This window comes from Trichechus manatus, unplaced genomic scaffold, assembly GCF_000243295.1.
Source record: "Trichechus manatus latirostris isolate Lorelei unplaced genomic scaffold, TriManLat1.0 scaffold00057, whole genome shotgun sequence".
Classification (NCBI taxonomy): Eukaryota; Metazoa; Chordata; class Mammalia; order Sirenia; family Trichechidae; genus Trichechus; species Trichechus manatus.
Window position 1 is genome coordinate 9,082,350 of NW_004443993.1, and position 13,054 is coordinate 9,095,403.

Sequence of the window (13,054 nt, forward strand, 5' to 3'; positions counted from 1 at the left end):
CAGAAAGCAGGCGAGCCCGGGCCGGCGCGGGGCCTTGTGGGAGGGCTTAAGGAAGTAAAATGGCGGACCTGGCGAACGAAGGTAGGGGAGGCGCCATCGGCGTCCAGCTGGCGGACAGGGAGCGGGTGGGAGGAGGCCCAGGGGCCACAGGCCCGAGGAGTGAGCACCTCAGGGTGAGGGGATCCCGTCTACTCCGGGCTAGCGGCCCAGCGGGCCCTGCAGCCGCCCCCCATCGCGTCCCCTCAGGCTGGGCTCACCGGCCCGGCCCATCACTCCCGGCAGCCTTGGCCCCAGTCAGCGTCCGGCCAGAGGAGCCAGGAGGCTGCTGGGGTCGCGGCCCTGAGGCCCTGGCGCCTCGCAGACCGGGCCTGGAGCCGAAGGGGCGGGAGGCGCGGCCTCAGTGTTTCGGCCTCGGATGTAAATAGACCGTCGGGCCTGGTCGTGGGCCCAAGCGCGCCACGCTCCCTCTGCCTCCCCCTCGTTCTCTGGGACCTTGGCTTTGCCTCTTCCCCGGCCTAGCTGCCGGGCCGGGCCGGCCCGTCCTATTCCCAGATTCTGTGAGCTTCTCATCCCCCATAACGAGGACAGAGGAAGCTCGGTGTGTTTTCATTCCCTCGCTCCCAGCTCGTCCCCCCCAATTCCCTCCGGCTCCCCCGGGTGCTTCGAGGCAACCTGAGAGTCGAGCCCAATTTCCCCTTATTTAGGGCTCCCCGTAGGATCTGGGCCACTGAACGCCCTGGCTTTTTGGCCTTTCTTTTTTTTTTTTTCTCTCAGTTTGCATATGCGTGTGATTCCCTCCTCTGGAGCGCTGACGTCCCATCTGAGCGTTTTTGAGGGGTTACAGTTCCATATCCGCTAGAGAAAGCACTCCGTAAATCTGTGTCTGCTTGGATTAACGGTGTTGATATCGGTGTAGCTTCAAAACTTCCGAAGCTTATTTTTAGCACAACTGCAAACAGGTCATCTACCTGTCTGGCCCTGATTCCCATACTATGCTTCCTGCTATTGGAGTGTGTCCGAAGGCTTCCACACTGTACTGCACTAACGCATGAATGATAATGATTGCTTACATTTGTGGAACACTTCGGGGTGGCCCCAGGTACTGTTCAAAGTCTTGATGTGTTGCCTCTGGTAATTCTTACTCCTCACAAAAGCTCCATGAGGTGGGCACTGTTTGCCCAGTTATGTTGGTGAGAAACTTGAGTTAGGGTGGTTAAGTCGCATGGCCAAGGCTACACAAGTCACACAGCTAGTAAGGAGCAGGAATCTGAACTGAGGGGCGTCTGGCGTCAGAGCCCCCACTTTTGACAATTTGATGCTGCATCTCTGAGTTGTGGCATTCCAACTCAGTAAGATACAGTTAGGCACCCTGGTGGTGCAACGATTAAGTGATCAGCTGCTAACCAAAAGGTTGGCAGTTGGATCCCAGCCAGAGTCTCCACGGGAGAAAGGCCTGGCAATTTGCTTCCGTAAAGATTACAGCCAAGAAAACCCTGTGGGGCAGTTCTGCTCAGTCACATGGGGTCACTATGAGTCAAAAGCCACTCAATGACAGCTAACAAGATCCAGTTAAAAGCAGAAGAGGTACTGGATGAAAGAGAATCTGTGTGACATTTTATCTTCGGCTCAGACAATTCCCTGAATTCAAGACTCATATATCCAACAGCTGATTTGACATCTCTGCTTGAATGTCTAATAGGCATATCGAACAGCATGCCCATAACAAAATTCTGATTTTTCCTCCCGAAATCTGCCCCCCATGATCTTTCCCCCATGGCAGTATGTGACAAGTCCATTCATTCAGTAGCTTAGGCCAAAAAGCTTGCAGTTATCCCTGACCCCTCTCTTTCTCTCACACCCCACAACCAGTCCAACAGCAAATCCTGTCAGTGCTACCTTACTTCCAAAGGGTGACCATTTCTCACCACCAGCGCTGCCGCCACTTGGACCTCCTGTCTTCCCACCATAACCCATCCAGCAATTTCTTCTCAACCCAGAAGCCATAGTGACCTCCTCATACCTCCCTGACTGTCTCTCCCACCACTGCCTCCTTGGCTCGCTCTGCTTTAACCACCCTGGCTTTCTTATATTTCTTGAATGTTCCAGACACTCCCTCCTTTAGCCCCTTGGACCTGCTGGTTCTTTTGCCTGAAACAGTCTTCCCCCAGATATCCCCATCACTGGCTCATCGCCTCCTACAGACTCTTACTCAAATGTTACTTTCTCATTGAGAGCTTCTTTGGCCACCTGTTTTGAGTTGCATCCTTATTCTCTCTCCCCCTTACCCTGTTTGATTTTACTCCACAGCACTTGTCACCACCCGGCATTTTACTTGTTTGTTCGACTGCTCCTTCACTAGAATACAAGCTCTATGAGGGCAGGGATTTTTTTTTTTAATCTGGTGCAATTACCAGTAGAGCTCCTGCATCTAGAACAGTGCCTGGCACAGAGTACGTATCCAGGAATTGTTTGTTGAATGAACGAATAATGAATGAGTGAATGAATCCATCCATGAGGACTGTCATTGTGAAGGATACCTTGGAGTAAAAAAGGAAAATTATGGATTGCTGTTTTCCAAGGGATACCGTTTTCTAGCTTACGCTGAGTACATGAACTGTCGATTTGTAGATTGAATAGTTGAACGGGTAAGTGTAAATAAAATAGAGAAATTGAATGTTTTGTACTTTAAGTTTTTTGTCTAATAAGTGCCATAACCAGTAATCAATTGCTGAAGAGTTGTTTCCTACTCCCAGCAACCCCATGTGTGTCAAGAGTACAGCTGTGCTCCACAGGGTTTTCAATGCCATGTTGTTGTTTGCTGTCAAGTGGATTCCAACTCATAGCGACCCTGTGTGACAGAGTAGAACTAGAGCAGATTGCCAGGTCTTTTCTCCTGAGAAGTGGCTGGTGTGTTCAAACCACCGACTTTTCAGTTAGCAGCCAACCACTTAACCATTGCACCACCAGGGCTCCTGTTCAATGCCATAATTCACCTGGTATTTTGCCACCAGTTCTGGGATAGTTGTCAGGAAATCAAATTTTAGTGGATTTTTGTGCTTCAGATGTCCCTGCCATCCTTTAACTTGTTGGTGTGTGTTTCTAGGACTCCATTTCTGCTTTTGGCTTGTACAGCCTCCTAGGATGATGAGCTTCTTATCTGCTGTGTAAAGTACGACTTCCTTGCTTGAGCATTTTGCAGCATTAGGGTCTGCCAGATAACTGAGCTTTCCCTCTTGCTTTTTAAGCTCCAGTCAAATGCTCTCTTCGCTTCTGCCTTTCCAGACTGAGATCCTGAGGTGGTCCATCATCACACCGAAGTCCCTCCTCCATCTTTCCTCTCTGTCTCTCTTCTCTGAGCCTTTCCCTCCTCTGTGTCCATCTGAGGTAGTGGTTGTCCACTCTTGTTGGGCATCAGAATCACCTGGAGAGCTTCCTTAAAACCACAGAGGCTCAGTCCCCACACCTCACAGACAGTGATTCTTTGAGGTGTTGGATGAGCCCTGGATATCTGCAGGGATTGAAAGTACAGGTGATTCTGGGATGCAGCCAAGGTTGAGAACCACTGGTTTGGGTTACACAGGTTAGGTGTGCTGTGCTTGTGTACAAGGAAGCATTTTCAGTTGTGTGTCCAGCACAGCATCCTGGTGGCCCTCATTGCCATGGCGGTCTCTTCAGAGATGTTGACAGCAGTGCTTCCAGCCATATGTAGTCTATGACTTACAAAGTCAAGGTGGGATGCCTCTCTCCTAGGAGTGAGTGTGTACGTGTGTGTTTTCCACTTGTGTCCAGGGATCGTCTCTTCTGCTTGGCATTTTGCGGTTGACACATCTCAAGCTCGTTAGTCATCCTAGTTCTGGCTTTATCCTGTCTTGTAGACGGATTTGAACGCAGAGTTCTGCTCCAGGTAAAGCTAAAGAAGGATGGAAGAAGGGTGAGCAGAGTATATTTAAACCAGGGCTTCAAACCGGTTTGTTCGGTTCAACTCCCTGCTGAGAATTTGCCTTTCCACCCCAGATATACTGAATCAGAATCTACATTTTAACAAAATCTCCAGGTGAACTGTAGGAAATCTTGGATTCTAGGTCCTGGCATTAAAAGAGAGCATATGAACTCCTTGCTGGTCTTGTGGACCTGGATGGTGGAGACCTTGGAGACAATATAAAGCAGGGTTTCTCTAGCTCAGCACTGTTGATTGGGAGCCAGATAATTCTTTGTTGCAAGGGGCTATCTTGTGCAGTGTAGGATATTGAGCAGTATGCCTGGCCTCTATTCACTAATGCCAGTAGCACTCTTCTCCCCCTAGTTGTGAAAACAAATGTTTCAGGACATTTGCCAGATGTCCCCTGGGAAAATGAACACCACCAGGTAAGACCCACTGGTGTAAAGTGACGGTGGAGGCACAAGCTTTGCCTCATAGAGAACAGACCCTGCTCTCAGTAACTTGAGGCAAATTACTTAGCTCTTTTAAGCTTCAGTTTCCCCATCAGTAAAGTGGGCATAATCATTATCATACCTGCCTCACGGCTGTTGTGAGCCTTTGATGAGTTAATGCACATAAATTATTGAGCACAGTGATACACACTCAGTAAATGGTAGCTATTTTTAGCTACCGTGGTAGAAGAGCCCTAGTGGTGCAAATGGTTAAGTGGTCGGCTGCTAACAGAAAGGTTGATGGTTTGAACCCACTCAGCGGCTCCACGGGAGAAAGACCTGGAGATCTGCTCCCATAAAGATTACAGCCAAGAAAACCCTATGGGGCAGTTGTGCTCTCTCCCATGGGGTCACTATGAATTGGAACCGAATCAGTGACACACAACAGCATTTTTACTACAGTGGACTTGTGTATAGGCACATTGAGCTTAAATGCTCAGCAGAGAAGAGAGATCCAGAAATGAGCCTAAGTTGTGAGGGAGAATCTGCCCCACTCAGTGAGATGCCAGGGTGAGCCTGTGATGGAGACCAGAAGGGGCTGGGCCACCAGTCCTCCTGCTTCTTCTGTACCTTTCGTCGAATTACCATCTGGCTCAGGGTTTCCCAGCCTCAGCACTGCTGACATTTTGGGCCATATGGAGTCCCTGGTGGTGCAAAAGGTTAAGGGCTTGGCGACTAACCAATAGGTTGGCGGTTTGAATCCACCCAGAGGTGCCTCAGAAGAAAGGCCTGACCATCTACTTCAAAAGATCACAGCCACTGAAAACCCTATGGAGCACAGTTCTACTCTGACACACATGGGGTCACCATGAGTCAGAGTCAACCTGAGGCCAACTGGTTTGGAGAGTAGATGAGCTTAGAGTGACATTTGGAGAAGAGACAGTGTTTGGGTGTGGGGAAGGAGACATTTTAGATACAGATTGAATTTCAGCCCGAGGAGTAGTAAGTGGGTTCAGGCACAAAGGTAGGCCGGGGTAGAGTGGAGGTGAGGGCCGTATGGGGAGAGATGGGGTGCATTTGAGGAACCTGAGGAAAGAATGCTGTAATGACAGTAGTACGCGCGAGAGAGGCAGGCAGAGGTGGCAAGGTCTGACGTTCCGAGCAGGTTGGTAGCTCTCCATGGTACTCTGAAGCAGTTGGGAGGCCGCTGGGTGTGCGTCATCATTCAGGATTTGGTGGTGGTGGCAACGGCAGCATGGTTTTTTGGTTCTGTTTTGTTTTAAGGAGATTTGTTTTTCCCACCTATGCACAGTAACCTTCCTGTGGTCCCCGTGGAGCTGTGTTTGGTTTGACTCTGCACTACTCAGTAGAGAACCCCCTAGCACAGGGCCGCAGAGGAAGGCCCCCGCACAGCCAGTTTGCCTCAGCCTTGGTGGCCTTGGTACTCCGTGCTCTGGCATAGCGGTGTGAATCTCAGCCCTGCGTGTGCGTCACAGTTGTTCAGGGAGGTTGTTGAGGAACATAAAAACCTGGGCCTGCGCCCCGCCGTCGGAGACTTTTGCAGGAGGTCTGAGGTGTCGGTGGGTGTAAAAAGCTCCACAGATGTTTTATGACCTGAAGCCGTAGTTGAAAACCACAGGCAGAAGTTGCAAGCTTCCTTGAGGGGCTAGCAGACGGATTTAATTTGCCCCATTTAGATCTTTGTTTTTAATTAGGAGCCAATACTTAACAATTTGGAGATTTCAGGGGGAAAGCCAGATTTCTGATTTCTGTTGAAAAGCAGGAAGGCCTGGCCACCTTGACTTGCCTTCTTGCACAGTAATGTTATGCAGGGGCTGAGGAGCAGCTGCCGCCATGCAGATGGGCCGTGTGCCCTCCTCTTCACCAGTCTCCACTGTGCCCTGCATCTGAGACCTGGCCTCCTTCATTTCCGGTGCTCACCTGACCTTGATTGGCACTTGAGTTTCAACTCTTACTCAGCCTCTTAAGACTCAGCATTCTCTGTGCTTAGAGTGCTCTTTAGCACACAGCCTCACTGTAAAGTCCTGATGATGATCTGTAATTAACTCAGCATTCAGTGTCTTTGGAGTGCTAGGTACTCAGTAGCATATGACAGCAATTCTCAAAGCATAGTCCAGGAACCATGGGGGACTACAAGTTCAAAACCATTTCCTAATAATACTAAGGCATTATTTGCTTTATTCACTCTCATTCTCTTAAAAATGTACAGTGGCTTTCTCCCCACCTCTCCCCGCCTAGAGGCTATATAGAGGTCCCTGGGTGATGCAAATAGTTTGCACTTGACAACTAACCTGTAGGTTGATGGTTCAAACCCAGCCAGCAGTGCTACTGAGGAAAGGCCTGGCAATCTGTTCTGCAAAAATTACAGCCAATAAAACACTATGGAGCAGTTCTACGCTGCAACATGTGGGGTTGGCATGAGTTGGAATTGACTTGATGGCAGTGAGCTTGGTTTTTTGGTTTATATGAGGTGTGGAGTTCCTGGGTAGTGCAAATGGTTAACGCACCCAGCTACTAACTGTAAGGTTGGAGGTTCAAGTCCACTCAGAGGCGCCTTGGAAGAAAAGCCTGGCACTCTACTTCCGAAAAGTCAGCCACTGACAACCCTGTGAAGCACATTTCTACTCTAACGTACATGGGGTCGCCATGAGTCAGAATTCATTCAGTGGCAACTGGTGACTGTGTGGTGTGAGGTGTGATATAGCAACACATTGACTGCAGAAGCAGAGAGGAGGATCTAGCTGTCTTCTGTTAGGCCAGATGTTAAAGAGATTTGTCAAAATGTAAAACACTGCCACTCTTTACTATATTTTTTTGTTTTCAGTATAGTTATTTTTCATAAAAATACGTTACTTAGGTAAACCTTTTTGGAGTTTGTTAGTATTTTAAATTAATAAATGTTTTGAAATTTTCTTAGTTTTAATTCCTAATATAGTAAATATAAGGAGTCCTGGTGGTACAAGGAGTAAACGCTTGGCTGCTAACCGAAAGGTTGGTGATTCGAACCCACCCAGTGGCTCCACGGGAGAAAGACCTGGCAATCTGCTCCCATGAAAATTACAGCCAAGAAAACCCTATGGGGCAGTTGAGGTTGCTTTGAGTCAGAATTGACTCAACCAAACCCAACAACAACAAATATCAATAGCTATAACCTCCATTTATAAAAGCTTTTTGGGATCTTTGAGGTGAGGACCTGACAGAATGTCAGAGCTGGAAAGGGCCTTGAGAGATGCTCTGAGTGCAAACTGTTCCATTTCACAAAGACTGGAGCCCAGGACCATCTAAGGGAGGGTAGGCTGGGACCAGAGTCCCCGTCTCCAGTCGTGAAGTCTGAGAGGCCACGCTTGTTCTTTCTAGTGGAGTATTAGCATTGCGTTAGTGAAGACTGACCCATGTAAGGCACTGCATTCGCTGTCATGATTTACAGTGCTCAAAGAACAATTGGAAATTGCAGACAGGTTATAGGTACTCCATGCACGTGTTTAAAAGGCACATCTTGCCTTTTACAGTCAGCTTGAATGCCTTTGCTAAGTTAAACTCCCCCAGATTTGCCATATACAATTTTGGGGATTTGTTTACCCAGAATTAATTCCTGCATTGAACCTGTAAGAGCAGAGCACAAGCGGGCAAAAACATCTCTTGAAAGTTTCGCTTTTTTGGGTGCCAAGAATGAGAAAACAGTTACCCTTTACTTGGACAACAAAAATTTTGCAGCATTGATGATGGTGGCCACGAGGGACCCCGTTGTGGGGGTGAGCCCTGTTTGAGGAGTCTTTTTGTCAGAGTTGTTGTGTGCCATCAAGTCGATTCTGACTCATAACAACCCCATGTGACAGAGTAGAACTGCCCTATAGGTTTTCTTGGTGGTTATCTTTATGGGAGCAGATAGCCAGGTCTTTCTCCCACAGAGCCGCTGGTTGGGCTCAAACCGCTAACCTTTATCATTAGCAGCCTGGCACTTACTTAACCATTGCGCCACCGGGGCTGCTTAGTTTTCTCAGAGTAGCGAGAGTTATTTTAGCCAACAGCCTCTGCTACTGAGAGCAAGATGTGCTTCCACACACCATCCTGGCCATCGCAGTCTTCCCAGCAAGTCCAGCAGTTCTGTCTTTATCTCCACAGTCTTCTGACTTCATCCAGCGAGGCAGCCCCAGCCACCTTTGTCACCGCCACTTCCTGCCTGGACATCTGCCAAAGGGCCTCCCTGGACCTCTCACTTCCACCCCTGCCTCCTGAGGTCTGTCCTCCTCGCCCTTCCCAGAGTCATTTTCCCCTCAACGTTTTGTTACAAAAATCTTCCAATACAGAAATGGAAAGAATTGTACAGGGACCATTGCCAGGGTGATCTTTTAAAAATATAAATCAGATCGCATCACTCCCTAGTTGAAAGTCCTCAACTGCCTCCCTTTACCCCAGAATAAACCCAGGTTTCTCACTATGGCCGACAAGGCAGAATGTCATCTGGCCTCCACAGCTTCTCCTACCTCATCTCCCATCCTCTTCTCTGAATACCCTCCAGCCTCATTGGCCTCCAGGCCCTTTGTATCCTTGTTGTTATTAGTTGCCTTGAGTTGGCCCCAACTCATGGTGACCCCATGTACAATAGAATGGAACGTTGCTGAGCCTGCGCCATCTTCACATTTGTTGGTATGGTCAAGTCCGTGGTTGCAGCCTACGTATTTGGAGTGCCTTCCAACCTGGAGGGCTCATCTTCCAGCACTGTATCAGACAGTATTCTGTGGTGAGTCCCTAGGTTTTCATTGGCTAATTTTTAGAAGTCGATCACCAGGCCTTTCAGTCTAGTCTGTTTTAGTCTGAAACACCACTGAAACCAGTCCATCATGCGTTACCCTGCTGACATTGGAAATACTGGTGGCATAGCTTCCAGCATCACAGCAACACTTGACCCTTTGTACTTGGGGTTCCCTTTGCCTTCAGCTGACTTGTTGCCTCTCGCCCTTTATGTTGAAGTTCAGATGACACCCCAGGGAGGCCTTCCCTGACTGCTCACCCTACAGTTCCCTTTTCCCATCACTCCCCCACTTTATTTTAGCCCTTATCTCCAAAAGTACCAACTACCTCTGCACCTTGATGGGGAGGGTGCTTGCTTGTCTTCTTTCTTTTAGCACTGAAGAGCTGTGACCTTGTCTGCCTTTTCATCCCTGTGTCACTGCCTAACACCAGGCCTGGCCCCGGCGAACTATGCAGTGACTCGGGCTGGCGAAAGCCTGCCTGGGCTCAGGGGCCTGCAGCCAGAGATCTTCTCGCCTCAACGTACCCTTCAGCCTCAGAAGGGCTCGAGGGATTCTGAGCGACTCAGTGTTTGCGTGGACTGTCTGGACTGTCCTGGCATCCAGGCAGCTCGCCAGCTCCTGGATCCAAACATTCCATCCCTTGGAAGGGGCCAGACCATGAGGCATTTATCATCTGGCGGGTGGCAGCTGCCCTTGAATCCAAAACCTGTGTTTTAAGGAGGGATTAGTGTATTTGCAGCCTTCAGAGTATAATTATAATAACGACGCTAATGGCGACCTGGAGCCGTGGTGGTGAAGTGGTTAAGATCTCAGCTGCTCACCAAAAGGTCAACAGTTCGTATCCACCAGCCGCTCCTTGGAAACTCGATGGGGGCAGTTCTGCTCTGTCCTGTAGTGTCGCTGTGAGTCCGAATCAGCTGGATGACAACGGATTTAATGGCGATGTGTAGCTCATGCTGTGTGCCAGCCACTTTGCCAAGCACTATCTGTGCATGATTTCATAGACTGCCCCCAAACTCAGCCGAGGAGGCTAAGTCCATGGCTGTTACACAGAGGAGGGCAGTGCATAGGGAAGGGAAGTTACCCTACCCAGGACCCCGACCATAAGTGGTTGAAGCACCTTTGAACACACACAAAGACCACAGCCTGCACTGTGGAATGGCATCAGTTTTGGTCTGCAGCCTCAGCGGAAGTCTTGTAGTCCTTGAATTTCCTTCCTTTTAGAGAGGGGATTTCCGTTGTCATTACACTAACTTTCCCCTGTATTTTCAGCTACTTTCACCTAAGCTTTGTTGGTGTCTCGCTACCTACTGGCAGAATAGGAAAGTGCTGCCAACGCTGGATAACTGAATTTCTCTGTGCAGTTGTAGGTGGAGTTGCCAACCTTGTGTAATATGTTTAATATGTTTATGGGGTTGCTATTGGATTCAAGGCCCAAAGGGGCCCAAAGTAGAGGTTCTCTTCCCAGGAGCTTACAGTCTAGGTGGGACAGGGGTGGAGGGGGTAGGAGAGTGGCTGCAGGATGTATAAGTGTAGGAATAAAGGAGGCAGAATGTGGCTTGGCCCTAGTGGGGGCCACATGGGATGTGAGGAGCTCACCTTGGCAGTCAGACAGATTAGGGTTCTGGTCTCAGCTCTGCCACTTACCAGCTTTATGCCTTTGGGCAAGGCACCCACCTGTCCAAAGCCTCTCAGTCTTGGTTTCGTTGTTTGCAAATAACACCTGCTTCATAGGATATAAAAACCCATTGCCGGGTTCCGACTCAAAGCAACCCTACAGCACAGAGTAGGTCTGCCCTACAGGGTTTCCAAGGAGCAGCTGGTGGATTCAAACTGCCATCCTTTTTGGTAAGCAGCCATAGCTCTTAACCACGGCACCACCAGGGCTCCTCATGGAGTATAGTGAAATTAAATAGCACCAAGTAAGTAAGGTGCCTACCAGGGTCTCACAACCAAAAACCAGTTGCCATCGAAGCAGTTCCGACTCACGGCAACTTCATGTGTGTCAGAGTAGAAGTGTGCTCATGGGATTTTCAGTGGCTGTTTTTTCAGAAAATCATGCAGCCTTTCTTCCAAGGCACCTCTGGGTGGACTCGACCCTCCAGCCTTTTGGTTAGCATCTGAGTGCATTAACCGTTTGTATCACCCACCACAGTCTCATAAAGGTCATTTAACAAATGTGGTTTGTTCCTGCCTTTTTTATTAGAAGTATAGGGGGTTTGACACTAAGATTAGAGCATTGAATGTTGGCTTGAATTTCAGTAGATGGACGTAACGGCAAAATAAAGAGCATTTGAGAAAGAAGTACATAGAGATGTGAGATATCTCCCAAAACTCTGTGCCCTCTCATCCATGAGACCAGTTATGAGTTGCCTGAGGAAAAACAATCGAGCACTGAAAAAAGAAGCGGCTATTCGGCAGCCCACCAGGCCATCCGCTGGGCTAGGGGCACACTGAGCACGCCGTGCACTAAGATCCGGGGATGCATCGCCTAGCAACAGCATGTTTGAGATCCGTTCCAGTCTTCACCAGAGAATTCGTTTGAGAATAGAGCTGACACATCCTTGATGAATTTACCTTTTTGTTGCCGTACAGAACTGTTTCTAATAATTTTTCGGAAAATAAATGCCTCGCAGGGTTCAGATGGTACGTGTCACAGGATGAAAGCAGTTGCCACATATTAATTAGACCGTTGTTTGTGTTGGGAAGATGCTTTCCATATTTTCTTCATAGATAAGAAGATTCAGACACATCAGCCCAGGATTAAAGCTCATTTGACACACGTACCTTGATGACACTTCAGTCAAGTGTTCTACGTGGATTTCCAGATGGGGACAATTTCCTGGCAGGTGTTTGAGTCATCAGTCACGAGAGGACTAAACAAACAGGCAAAGATGTTCCAGATTCTCTTGTGTGTCCACTTTTTTTCTGCTCACTGTAGCAGACTATCCTCAGAGGCAAAGGCTGGAGGTCTGCCCAGGCGGGTGCCAGAGCTAGCTGAGAGAGGACCTGCCCTGCAGGGAGAAAAAGCTTATGTGGAAGGGGAGAGTGGAGGGTGTGTGCTTATTTTCAGGAGTCTCTGGGTGGCGCAAACAGTTAAGCGCTCAGCTGTTACTGAAAGGTTGAGGGTTTGAATCCACCCAGAAGCACCTCAGAAGAAAGGCCTGGCAGCCTTGAAAACCCCGTGGAGCACAGTTCTACCCTGACACACATGAGGGGGTTGCTATGAATCAGAATAGACTGGACAGCATCTAGTTTGGTGCCCATTTTCAGCTTAGATTCCTAAAACATTATGCAGAGTGTTACATGGTTAAGCATTTGACAGATGAAGGCACGCAGTTCGTTTCAGTGTCGAGTGTGGACTTTGGAACATGTCTTTGATTTGTTCCTTGATAATTTCTGAGAATTTAATTCCCCGCAGGGTCCTTTTCATGGCTTCATTGTACACATGTGTTCTCTGAGACAAGGAGCCTGGGTGGCACAAGCAATTTGCCATCAGCTACTAGCCTAAAAGCTGGTGGTTCTAACCCACCCAGCAGCACCACAGGAGAAGGTCCTGGTGATCTGCTTCCGTAAAGATTACAGCCAGCAAAACCCTACAGGGCAGTTCTACTCTGTAACACATGGGGTCGCCGTGAATCGGAATTGACCTGGCAGCAATAGGTTCCTTGAGACAGGTGGTCATGTGGCTTGTTAAACACCTCAGAGCCAACATCAAAGTTCATCACTAACCCTAAATGTAGTTTAGGTTGTGTTCATCCATAAATGTTTATCCAGAAGATTAACTTACTTTATTCCTGATACTATTTTTCAAGAGTGTCTTTCTTAGTGCTAAGGCCAACCTGAGCCCCAGAAGGTGGGTGGAAGCATGAATGGAAGCCTCCCCTTGGTGCCTGTGGTGCTTGGAT

At 48.7% G+C, this 13,054-nt stretch overlaps 1 protein-coding gene across 1 annotated transcript in view; it reads left to right on the forward strand.

Annotated features, from left to right (window-relative positions):
- The window catches only part of RANBP3 (RAN binding protein 3), a 67,087-nt gene continuing 54,033 nt past the window's right edge, over positions 1-13,054 (forward strand). The window contains exon 1 of the mRNA XM_023733090.1: positions 1-81. Coding sequence (XP_023588858.1) covers positions 60-81 — 22 coding nt within the window. The 5' untranslated portion in view covers positions 1-59. The remainder of the gene's footprint in view (positions 82-13,054) is intronic.